The sequence below is a fragment of the Oncorhynchus tshawytscha genome, linkage group LG16 (genome assembly GCF_018296145.1).
Source record: "Oncorhynchus tshawytscha isolate Ot180627B linkage group LG16, Otsh_v2.0, whole genome shotgun sequence".
Classification (NCBI taxonomy): Eukaryota; Metazoa; Chordata; class Actinopteri; order Salmoniformes; family Salmonidae; genus Oncorhynchus; species Oncorhynchus tshawytscha.
The window spans coordinates 81,025,245-81,037,306 of record NC_056444.1 but is presented as its reverse complement, the minus strand read 5'-3'; the positions used below and the strand labels follow the sequence as shown (position 1 = coordinate 81,037,306).

The following is a 12,062-nucleotide window of genomic DNA, read 5'->3' as shown; positions in this document are numbered from 1 at the left end:
CATATACATTCTTGTCCTTGTTGTGTATTGCAGAGTGTCTGATGATATCCTGTGTGTGTGTGTACATACTTGTCCTTGTTGTGTATTGCAGAGTGTCTGATGACATCCTTCTTATACACACTGCTGTAGTCACACTCCTCACACTTAAAGGGCTTGTTCCCCTGGTGGTTGAACATGTGTTCCTGTTAACACAGCAGAGACAACAGGCTCTTACCATTCCACTGTGGTTATTACAGAAAGTACAGTGAACAGACAAAGCCTGAGATACAAGAGAACAACTGAAGACTGATTCAATGATTGTTTCTTCAATTATTTTGCAATAAAGACTAATGACCTGCTGCTGTAATGAGGGCTGTACAGTCAGTCAGTAATCCAGTCAGTTATTCAGTAATCCAGTCAGTCAGTCAGTTATTCAGTAATCCAGTCAGTCAGTCAGTAATCCAGTCAGTCAGTTATGCAGTTATCCAGTCAGTAATCCAGTCAGTTATTCAGTAATCCAGTCAGTTATTCAGTAATCCAGTCAGCCAGTCAGTAATCCAGTCAGTCAGTCAGTTATGCAGTAATCCAGTCAGTCAGTTATGCAGTAATCCAGTCAGTCAGTTATGCAGTAATCCAGTCAGTCAGTTATGCAGTTATCCAGTCAGTCAGTTATGCAGTTATCCAGTCAGTCAGTTATGCAGTTATCCAGTCAGTAATCCAGTCAGTTATTCAGCAATCCAGTCAGTCAGTCAGTCAGTAATCCAGTCAGCCAGTCAGTAATCCAGTCAGCCAGTCAGTAATCCAGTCAGTCAGTTATGCAGTAATCCAGTCAGTCAGTTATGCAGTAATCCAGTCAGTCAGTTATGCAGTAATCCAGTCAGTCAGTTATGCAGTTATCCAGTCAGTTATTCAGCAATCCAGTCAGTTATTCAGTAATCCAGTCAGTCAGTCAGTAATCCAGTCAGCCAGTCAGTCAGTCAGTAATCCAGTCAGTCAGTAATCCAGTCAGTCAGTCATTAATCCAGTCAGTTATTCAGTAATCCAGTCAGTCAGTCAGTTATCCAGTCAGTCAGTGAGTAATCCAGTCAGTCAGTGAATGAGTCAGCCGTACAGTGCCTAGTGAAAGTCTACACGCCCCTTGCACAGAAAATATAATCTAAGGGATTACCACCCCCACAAAAAAAATTATCGACCTGTGGCTGAATCTAGTTGATGATCCCTGGCATATGTCTTCACACCCCAGAGGTAATACTTGGTGGTAGCACGTTTGGCAGCCATTTAATTTTTCAAATCATTCATGGACAGCAATATTCAAACTGTGTCTGATTTTCAAACGGATTTAAAGTAAGGACAGACTGTATTCCCCTGGAACACTCCTGGAACACTCCACACCTCCTGGAACACTCCTGGAACACTCCACACTTCCTGGAAATACATTCTGCTGTGTCTTTGTCATTAACATTTGCGTAATTGTCCCAATTGGGGGGGGGTATAACTATTTCCATGGACTTTGCTCCTTTCATATTTATTTTGATCCTGACAAACTCCCCAATCCCTGCCGGTGACAAGCATACCCATAACATGATGCTGCTTCCACATTACATATCCATAACATTTATTTGTTTGCATTAAAGAAAACAAGATGATAGACAACAATACAGATAAAAAAAACTTCAAATAAACAAAAAAAACTAGTGTGCAGGTTAGAAGCCCAAGGGCTTATATGAAAACTACACCACAAAACTATATTACAATACATAGATACAAAAAGAAAACAGGTTTGTTAAAACAGATGAGAAAACCTACTAATTATAAAATATATAAAGGAGTTGATGATCAGTAATCACAGGGGAAAAAATTATAATATTTATTTTGTTTAAATGTGTGTGTGTGTGCGCGCATGCGAGTGTGTGAGAGTTAGAGATTACTGAGTAGTTTGGTACATCAGGCTGACCCCCAGTCTTCATGGAGGAGATTACTGAGTAGTTTTGTTCATCAGGCTGACCCCCAGTCTTCATGGAGGAGATTACTGAGTAGTTTTGTTCATCAGGCTAGATTACTTCATCAGGCTGACCCCCAGTCTTCATGGAGGAGATTACTTAGTTTGGTACATCAGGCTGACCCCCAGTCTTCATGGAGGAGATTACTGAGTAGTTTTGTTCATCAGGCTGACCCCCAGTCTTCATGGAGGAGATTACTGAGTAGTTTGGTACATCAGGCTGACCCCCAGTCTTCATGGAGGAGATTACTGAGTAGTTTGGTACATCAGGCTGACCCCCAGTCTTCATGGAGGAGATTACTGAGTAGTTTGGTACATCAGGCTGACCCCTAGTCTTCATGGAGGAGATTACTGAGTAGTTTGGTACATCAGGCTGACCCCTAGTCTTCATGGAGGAGATTACTGAGTAGTTTGGTACATCAGGCTGACCTCCAGTTGTCTCTTGAAGTTTTTGAGGGATGATGATATTTTGGCAAATGTGAAGATAAGAATTCCAGAATATGGTTCCTCTGTATTTGATAGAGAATTGACTATGTGAGGTGCGGCACAGGGGAGGGTGAAGGTTATCGCAGTGTCTTGTGTTAACCTGGAAGAATCCATTGAAGGGTTTAGATAAACTGTCTGGGAGGTATGAATATTCGTAGATGAAAGTGCATAATTGGCGTATATTAATGTCGTAAATAGACAAGATATTGAGTTTCTTAAACAAAAGGTGCAGATGGAGCCAGGTAATTAGAGGAGGTGGCTAGTCTTACAAATGTATTTTGTACGATGAGTAGAAGGAATATGTTCTGGCCCAGACAATATTACAGTAAATGTGAGATGGGTAAAAGAAGCTATAGTATAGATTTAAGAAACAAGGCTGATGAACCAAACCACTAATCTTTCAGATGATACAAACAGATTTCCTCACTTTGCTGCAAACACATGGATTATGATCTCACTTAGAACTCAGAGGAATCTAGTGGATTTGACAAGTTCCATTTCATTCCCACCAATTAAGATTCTGGCTTTTAATAATTTTTTTTATACAATATTTATTATTCTTACTAGTGAAAACAATCAAGTTGGATTTTTTTTTACATTTAAAAGATCATTTGTTTATCTGGTAGTATTCAGAACATTTTTAGTGAATAAAAATTATTGTGTGATAAAATCAAATTGGTTTTCATCAGCAAAGAGAATGGGAGGTATGGTGGAAGACACGGCAGCAAGGTCATTGATATGAGTTAGGAATAATATAAAGATACAAACATCTTATTAATTTTTAAAAATAGTGATACGAGGAATAACAATAACGAGTAAAACTAAGATGGATATATACAGGAAGTACAGGACAGGAAGTACCAGTACCAAGTTCCTGTGAAAAGAAGGAAGCATGCATCAAATTTAAAATAAAATTGAATTATGTTAGCAACAATATTGCAAGACAACATGGCTTAAAATAAACCCAATCCAACACATCAGAGTGAAACCCTCTGTATTTCCATGTAATGTGGTGGCAGCATCATGTTATGGGTATGTTTGTTACTGACAGGTTCTGGGGAGTTTATCAGGATGAAAATAAATATGAAAGGAGCAAAACCCAGGTAAAAAGTTAGAGGAAAACATGCCTCAGTCTTTTGAAAACCAAACCCTGGGATAGAGTTTATTTGTCAGTGGGACAATTATACACATTTTAATGCCAAAGACACACCAGAATGGCTTTCCAAGAGGTGTGGAGTGTTCCTGAATGGTCCAGTATCAGTCCTGACTTAAATCTGCTTGAAAATCATAAACAAGATTTGAATATTGTTGTCCATCAATGATTCCCAAACAAATGCACTGTGCTTGAGCGATTTTGACAAAAACAATGAATAGATATTGCCCTAAGAGTTGTGCAGAGTTGGGCGAATCTTATTCAAAATGACTTACAGCAGAATTTGTTACCAAAGGTGCTTCTAATTTGTTACAAAAAAAATTGCTTAAAAAATATAATAATTGAAATATATATATATATTTTTTTTCTTTAACTTTGAAAATATGGACCAGGTTGTGTAGATCTGTAGGGTATAAAAAAAAAACTATTGAGTCCCTTTTTATAAGAAGAAGAGACTTGCCTGGGCCAAGAAACACGAGCAATGGGTATTAGAACATTTTATGGCAGCAAAATATGACAACTGTACAAGGCACTGTACAATTGACTGACCGGCGGACCGTCTGACCGGACTGTAAGCCCCGGCCCACTCACCTTAAGCGAGGACCATCGTTTGCAGCGGTAGTTACACTGCAGGCATTTGAAGCACTCTGGGTCGTTTCCTTGGTGAGAGTCAACGTGGAACCTCAGGTCCTCCTGGGACAGGAAGCGAGAGCCGCAGATCCAACAACTGTGAGGCCTCAGGAGCGGCTTCAGAGACTTACAGTACCTAACAGAACAGACGGGGAAGAGGTTCCTAAAAGCTTCATAGCTCACACAGTATTTTATATCTCTGGATGACGCAGAGAAGACTGACAAGCTTATAATACCAATCTAGAGGATGCAGGGGATGAGGTAGTCAAGGTTTGGTTGCGAGAGCTCTTATAAAACCAATCTAGAGGATGCAGGGGATGAGGTAGTCAAGGTTTGGTTGCGAGAGCTCTTATAAAACCAATCTAGAGGATGCAGGGGATGAGGTAGTCAAGGTTTGGGTGCGAGAGCTCTTATAATACCAATCTAGAGGATGCAGGGGATGAGGTAGTCAAGGTTTGGGTGCGAGAGCTCTTATAATACCAATCTAGAGGATGCAGGGGATGAGGTAGTCAAGGTTTGGTTGCGAGAGCTCTTCCTACAGATAAATCATTTATGGAATTATATACCTTTTTCACACTACAGAGAAATGCTGAGCTACCTGCACTGCATGGCCTGATTACATTCATCACATCTGCTGGAAAGGACCATTTGAAAATAAAACATATTTTTGCCAGCTCACTTCCAGTACAGTTGGGGCCCTCCCAATACTTCAACAAGGGTATATAGCTGTTGACAGGACTCAGTGAGAAAGGCCGCTCCAGGTGTCAGTAATAATATGAAACTGAGTCTTACTTGCGGTTCATGTACTTCTTGTATTTCTTTCTGATGAACCGCTTGGAAGGTCGACCCCGTTTCCTTGGGAAAAGCTCTTCTGGCCTCCCATTGGACGACGGGTCTTTGTTCTCAGAGTCCGATTGGCTGATGCCGGCTTCCGCTGTGTTTCCATTGGCCAAGGGACCTGGGCCGTTTCCCAGGCCTGAGGAACTGGCCTCCTCCGAGCCTTGAGGATCCACACTCCCCTTAGGCTTTGACGTCCCGTCTGCTACTGCTTCTGCATATATCCAAAACAAAAAGTTCATGCCCTGATAGCAAACCTATTGAATAAGATCATTCAAATGAAAGACAAAACGGCATTCTCTTCCTGTAGTTGGTTTCCCACCAGCTTTTCAGCTGGAACGCCTTCATATTACAATGGACAGATTATTCAGAAAAACAGAGGTGGTGCGTGGCATGAGTATTTGTGCAGTATAGGATACCTACCCTTGCCGTTGTAGCTGCCCTCTGTGTAGGTGAACTTCCTGGGTCGTCCCACCCTGCGTCTGGGGCGGTCTGTGGAGGAGGAGGAGCAGGGAGGGGGGACAGGTTGTCGCAGGAGAGCAGGCTGTCTGCCCCTACAGTCCTCATCTGCTGGGTTATAGTCACTGTCCTCTGGGGTTGGGGAAGAGAGTGAGTGTGTAAATCCCAAATCGACTGCTAGCCCTTAGGCGCAGATCTGAGAGGGTTGGATATGGGGCTGTGGCGGTCATACTTTTTCCCCCAGCCGGTTATTGTTATGGAAAAGACTGCCATTCTCACGGTAATTGACAGCTAATTAGCATAAACACGTTTAGCATCTTCAGGCCTCCTCATTGGCTACAAGCCGCTGATGTGCACCTTTGGAACATCTACATTTTAAAAAGTCTAATAAATCTAAATACACCATCAAAATAAATCCATTTTATTTTAAACTTTAGGCAGGTCTAAAGCAACATGATATGAATATTTTTTTATTCCGGAGAACAGAATATGAGTTGGCCTACTGTGTGTTATCTGTCTATGCCCCATTATATAGGCTGTAGACTTGTTCAATTAGAAGACTAGATATGCTTATTAGTTTCATTATTTTAGAATAAAGAAGAATATAATTTAACTTAGCTTAATAAAATGGAAAGGATACATTTTCCCATCCCGGAGTGAGTGTGCATATGAAGTGGCTACGTTGAGCATTAAAGTGATCATTTGAAACAGGTCTTATATGCTAGATTCAGAGTTATTTGGCATCTTTAGTTGTGAATGATACAAACCTTAGAATGTCTTAGAAATGAACACATATATGGGCTGCAAGATGCGACCAAAGGCAGTTAATGAATTGAGAAAGTCAAAAAGAAAGAAAGAAGCTTGCTCTCTGTTCCTTTCCTCAGGCTGCACAGCTGTTCTCTCATCAAGTGATCATCATTTTCACCCATCAGGCTATTCTCAATGGAATCTGGTCTTTACTAATGAGTTAATATTAGTTTGGATTTAGAATGGCCCGTTATCAAATGGGAAGGAACAGAGGAAGGAGCAAAAATACCTGTCACCTGTAAGCAATGGAATTGTAGCCACTTCCCAGCCAGTATGTTTTTCCACTCATGTCGGGTAGGCTACTCTGGTCATTTTGCAGCACAACAGGTGATATTCTGCCCAAACTCTGCATGCCATGGGCTCTCCAACCTGTTCCTGCAGTTCCTCCAGTGCTTCATTTGGGAAACCAGCCAAACCCAGCCAAACCCGGACGACACTGGGACAATTATGCGCGGACCTATGGGACTCCCAATCACGGCCGGTTGCAATAGAGCCTGGAATCAAACCAGGGTCTGTAGTGACGCCTCTAGCACTGAGATGCAGTTTAGACCGCTGCGCCACTCGGGAGCACAGTGGTGAGATACTGTATTCTGTAGCTAAAGGTAATGTGTCAGCCTATTAATTATGAAATTAATTATTACTAGGCTATTCAAACTCAAATACAGATAAACTATAATTGTAGGCTAACTCTGAATTTGTTTAATTTAGGCTAGACCAATGTACCAAAGATATCTGGAATCACCTCATGAAGCTGGTTGAGAGAATGCCAAGAGTGTGCAAAGCTGTCATCAAGGCTAAGGGTGGCAACTTTGAAGAATCTCAAATATAAAATATATTTTTTAACACTTTTTCGGTTATTACATGATTCCATATGTGTTATTTCATCGTTTTGATGTCTTCACTATTATTCTACAATGTAGAAAATATAAAATAAAGAAAAACCCTTGAATGAGTAGGTGTGTCCAAACTTTTGACTGTCCAGAGTGCATAAGAAGATATTACCAATTTTACTGCAGGCATGACTCATGACTGCCGGTGTGGCAGCAATATGGTCACAGCAACAGCTATAGTTGATGAGCAAGTGATGACAGTGGATCAGTGAGTGAGTGAGTGAGTGAGTGAGTGAGTGAGTGAGTAACTATCTGCTTTTGCTGGGTGACAATGCATTTCTGTAAAGTACAATAATTGATCTAAAATGACAGGGATCTCCACGGACTGTACCTTCAGGGTCATCGATGGCCCCAGCGTCTACGATGTCATCGTCCTCTGGCTCCTCAGGCTGGGGCTCTGGCTTCACCTCAGCCTGCTGACGGGCCAACGTATCACTACGCCGGGGCCGACCACGACCACGCTTCTTAGGAGGGGGGCCACCTGGATGTAACACAAACACCATCAATCAGCTAATCAAATCAAACTTCCTCTTTGGCAGGGCGCTTATTTGATAAATGATAAAGGGTTATATTAGTCTATTTTTTTCTCCCTGGGGGATCAATAACGTTTAATTCCAATTAATTCAGCTGGGGATAAATAAAAGGTTCATTCTAATTAATTAGGCTGAGGATCAATAAAGCTCGATTCGAATTCATTTAGTTTCTGTCCTCACCTCACCATCGGGCGGCGCACAATTGGCCCAGCGTCGTCCGGGTTAGAGGGTTTGGTCTGGGTAGGCCGTCATTGTAAATAAGAATTTATTCTTAACTGACTTGCCAAGTTAAATAAAAAGGTTAAATTTAAAAAAAGAAACCTGTGCCTCTAGACTATGTCCAAATATAATTTCCCCCTTTTGGATGATGAGTCCAGTTTGTTTCGATCATATGTTTATGTCTTTCTTCTCTCTAGGTGGGATGGGGCTACTGTACCTGTGGGTTTGAAGTACCTGTCTCTCAGCTCTCTCTAGGTGGGATGGGGCTACTGTACCTGTGGGTTTGAAGTACCTGTCTCTCAGCTCTCTCTAGGTGGGATGGGGCTACTGTACCTGTGGGTTTGAAGTACCTGTCTCTCAGCTCTCTCTAGGTGGGATGGGGCTACTGTACCTGTGGGTTTGAAGTACCTGTCTCTCAGCTCTCTCTAGGTGGGATGGGGCTACTGTACCTGTGGGTTTGAAGTACCTGTCTCTCAGCTCTCTCTAGGTGGGATGGGGCTACTGTACCTGTGGGTTTGAAGTACCTGTCTCTCAGCTCTCTCTAGGTGGGATGGGGCTACTGTACCTGTGGGTTTGAAGTACCTGTCTCTCAGCTCTCTCTAGGTGGGATGGGGCTACTGTACCTGTGGGTTTGAAGTACCTGTCTCTCAGCTCTCTCTAGGTGGGATGGGGCTCTCTGAAGTACCTGTCTCTCAGCTCTCTCTAGGTGGATGGGGGGATGGGGCTACTGTACCTGTGGGTTTGAAGTACCTGTCTCTCAGCTCTCTCTAGGTGGGATGGGGCTACTGTACCTGTGGGTTTGAAGTACCTGTCTCTCAGCTCTACTCTAGGTGTGATGGGGCTACTGTACCTGTGGTTTTGAAGTACCTGTCTCTCAGCTCTAGGTGGGATGGGGCTCTAGGTGGGATGGGGCTACTGTACCTGTGGGTTTGAAGTGCCTGTCTCTCAGCTCTCTCTAGGTGGACATGGGATGGGGCTACAGCTACCTGTGGGTTTGAAGTGCCTGTCTCTCAGTTCTCTCTAGATGGGGCTACTGAACCTGTGGGTTTGAAGTGCCTGTCTCTCAGCTCTCTCTACGTGGGATGGGGCTACTGTACCTGTGGGTTTGAAGTGCCTGTCTCTCATGTGGTTGATGAGGGTGTCTTTGGAGACACTCTTGTAGGGACACATCTTGCACTTAAACTGCTGAACGATTACCACCTCCATCATCTCCTCCAGTTCAGCCATGGTGTGGGGGACGGCGACCCCTGGTCCACTCCCAGCCCCCTCCTCCACGACTGGAGCCCCAGACCCCCCCACCACGCCGCCCTCCTCCTCCTCTCCCCTCGAAGGCCTCTCCAAACTGGGGGACCATGTAGGTTCAGGGGCCTCTTCCATCTCAGGCTCCGGGTGGTAGGAGTAGGTTCCACTGCTACTGATGTAAGGGCCAGGCTGGCTCTCAGAACACTCCATAGCCTCTGGATGATCTGCTGAGCCCGAGTCTGCGGTGTCTGCCTGGGGGTGGTGGTGGTCAGTGGTGGAACCCTCGCCTTCTGGGCCAGTGCTGCTGCTTGTGGTTTCCATGTAGTGGGAGTGCTGAGGCTGCTGCTGGTCAGAGTGCTGTGGCTGGTCTGGGTCCTGGTTCTGGTCTGGGTCCTCTCCTTGCCCTTCCTCAGCCTGGTATTGGTAACATCGTGGCTGTTCCGAATCTGCAGCCCCAGACTCCATATATTGCCGCAGGGTTTGGTGACTCTGAGAGTGGGAGTTGGAACAACCGGGCTGCTCTGAATCTGCAACCGCAGCCCCGGACTCCACATACTGCCGCAGGGTTTGGTGACTCTGGGAGTGGTTAGACAGAGTTTGGTGATTCTGGGAGTGGTTAGACAGAGTTTGGTGATTCTGGGAATGGTTAGCACTGCTGCTGCTGTCGATGTGGCTCCGAGAGTGGTTCTGCATCGAATCCTCTTCCTCGTCCCCGGCACACTCCAGGTACGCCCCCGTCCCCGCGCTGCAGTCCACCATATAGTGGGTGTGTCGTAGGCGGGCAGGGGACGAGGGGTTGGAGTCGGTGGCACCGCTACCACTACACTCCACGTACCCCCTCAGGTCCTGGCCAGAGTTATCGACTATACCGTACTCAGGAAAACGGGACCGGACGAGGGAGCGAGAGGAACGTGTCTGGTCGGGTTCCTCATCGTCTACATACGAGGAGGAGGACTCTCCAGTCTGGTTAAAACAAAATTAAACTTTATTTAAAATGCATTGAAAAATCGCAACACACTCCACCATAAAACAATGGAATGACAGATACCACCCTCACCCCCCCAAAAAAATACAGAAAAGTCATAAAGGTGATGAAGATAAAACAAACACCAACAACAGAACATAAAAAAGATGTGTAAAATAACAATAAAATCAATGATTTAAAAAGGCCAAGCAAAAAAAAAAAAACCTCAACTGAGTCTGTCCCTCATACCTGATCAGGTCCGTCCGCATCTCCACCGCTACACTCCATGTACTGGGACGCGTGGGAGTGCTGAGGCTGGTTGTCCTGGTCCTCATGGTCTGGGTAGTGGCCGGAGTGAGAGTGACTCCCAGAGGGCTGATCTGGATCCAGGTTATCTTGCATGTCATAAACATATCAATCAAATAAGGGACAGCACTCACTTGAAATCTTTATGAAGCTTTTCTTTCATAAAAATAAAAAAAACATTACAATGACCAAACACTGGCATAGGTTGCATATTTCATACCCTGCATGTCCCCCTGGTCGTGGCAGGTGGAGGTAGGACCCTCTCCCAGAGCCTCGATGGCGATGCGGTGATGGCTGGACAGAGCCGAGGACGACATGTGGGCTACCATAGGGGCCCCTGGAAAGAGACAGGCATGTTGTGTTCCCATGAAACAACAAATGTACTTTCCTATGTACAACGTACTGGCTGCTGATACATTGGTTCTCTAAATAAGAGTTTCCAAAACATATTGCACTCAGACAACCCCCCATTCCAGCAGTGGGGAACATCCTGCGCCCCCTCCCTGCACGCGCCACGTCTATTTGTATGGGCACAAGCACTGTTCATGACACAAACTGTTTACCCTTCTTGTTGGCGGAGTGAAAATGTATCAGGTTTAAATCTCATTTCTTTCAATTCTACGAATTTGTCACACGGGATGCAGATAAAATGTTGCCGTTTTAAAACACGTTTCCTGTAATATACACATGTTGCCATGTATTGTGTGTTCATGTGATACTTGAGTTACTCAAACATTATAACAAAATCTATGGGCTAAAAAACCTAGCTCAAAAATGTTAGCTGACATGGGCTAGTTGATGTAGACATTTCTGACAAGTTAAAAATGATGATGCACTACCCAATTTCGCCTGCGACCCCCCCCCCCCCCCCCCCGACCCTTTGCCACAGTGGTTCCCCCAAACTCTAAACCAGTTTGGGAACCGCACTGCTCTAAACCCGTTTGGGAACCGCATGCTCTAAACCCGTTTGGGAACCGCATGCTCTAAACCCGTTTGGGAACCGCATGCTCTAAACCAGTTTGGGAAATGCCTAAAGTTTGGGAACCACATGCTCTAAACCCGTTTGGGAACCACATGCTCTAAACCAGTTTGGGAACCACTGCTCTAAACCAGTTTGGGAACCGCATGCTCTAAACCCGTTTGGGAACCACATGCTCTAAACCAGTTTGGGAACCACATGCTCTAAACCAGTTTGGGAACCACATGCTCTAAACCCGTTTGGGAACCACATGCTCTAAACCAGTTTGGGAACCACATGCTCTAAACCAGTTTGGGAACCACATGCTCTAAACCCGTTTGGGAACCACATGCTCTAAACCCGTTTGGGAACCACATGCTCTAAACCCGTTTGGGAACCGCATGCTCTAAACCCGTTTGGGAACCGCATGCTCTAAACCCGTTTGGGAACCACATGCTCTAAACCAGTTTGGGAACCACATGCTCTAAACCCGTTTGGGAACCACATGCTCTAAACCCGTTTGGGAACCACATGCTCTAAACCCGTTTGGGAACCACATGCTCTAAACCCGTTTGGGAACCACATGCTCTAAACCCGTTT

The 12,062-nt window shown here is 44.6% G+C and overlaps 1 protein-coding gene across 3 annotated transcripts in view; it reads right to left on the bottom strand.

The window, feature by feature from the left end:
* znf335 (zinc finger protein 335) overlaps positions 1 to 12,062 on the bottom strand; it is a 31,528-nt gene that overhangs the window by 14,656 nt on the left and 4,810 nt on the right. For all 3 annotated transcript variants that reach the window (XM_042299734.1, XM_042299736.1, XM_042299735.1), the window contains exons 6-13: positions 10,725 to 10,841; positions 10,448 to 10,593; positions 9,090 to 10,197; positions 7,572 to 7,721; positions 5,508 to 5,675; positions 5,040 to 5,298; positions 4,209 to 4,383; positions 70 to 182 (exon numbers count right to left, since the gene is read on the bottom strand). In XM_042299734.1, coding sequence (XP_042155668.1) covers positions 70 to 182; positions 4,209 to 4,383; positions 5,040 to 5,298; positions 5,508 to 5,675; positions 7,572 to 7,721; positions 9,090 to 10,197; positions 10,448 to 10,593; positions 10,725 to 10,841 — 2,236 coding nt within the window. The remainder of the gene's footprint in view (positions 1 to 69; positions 183 to 4,208; positions 4,384 to 5,039; positions 5,299 to 5,507; positions 5,676 to 7,571; positions 7,722 to 9,089; positions 10,198 to 10,447; positions 10,594 to 10,724; positions 10,842 to 12,062) is intronic.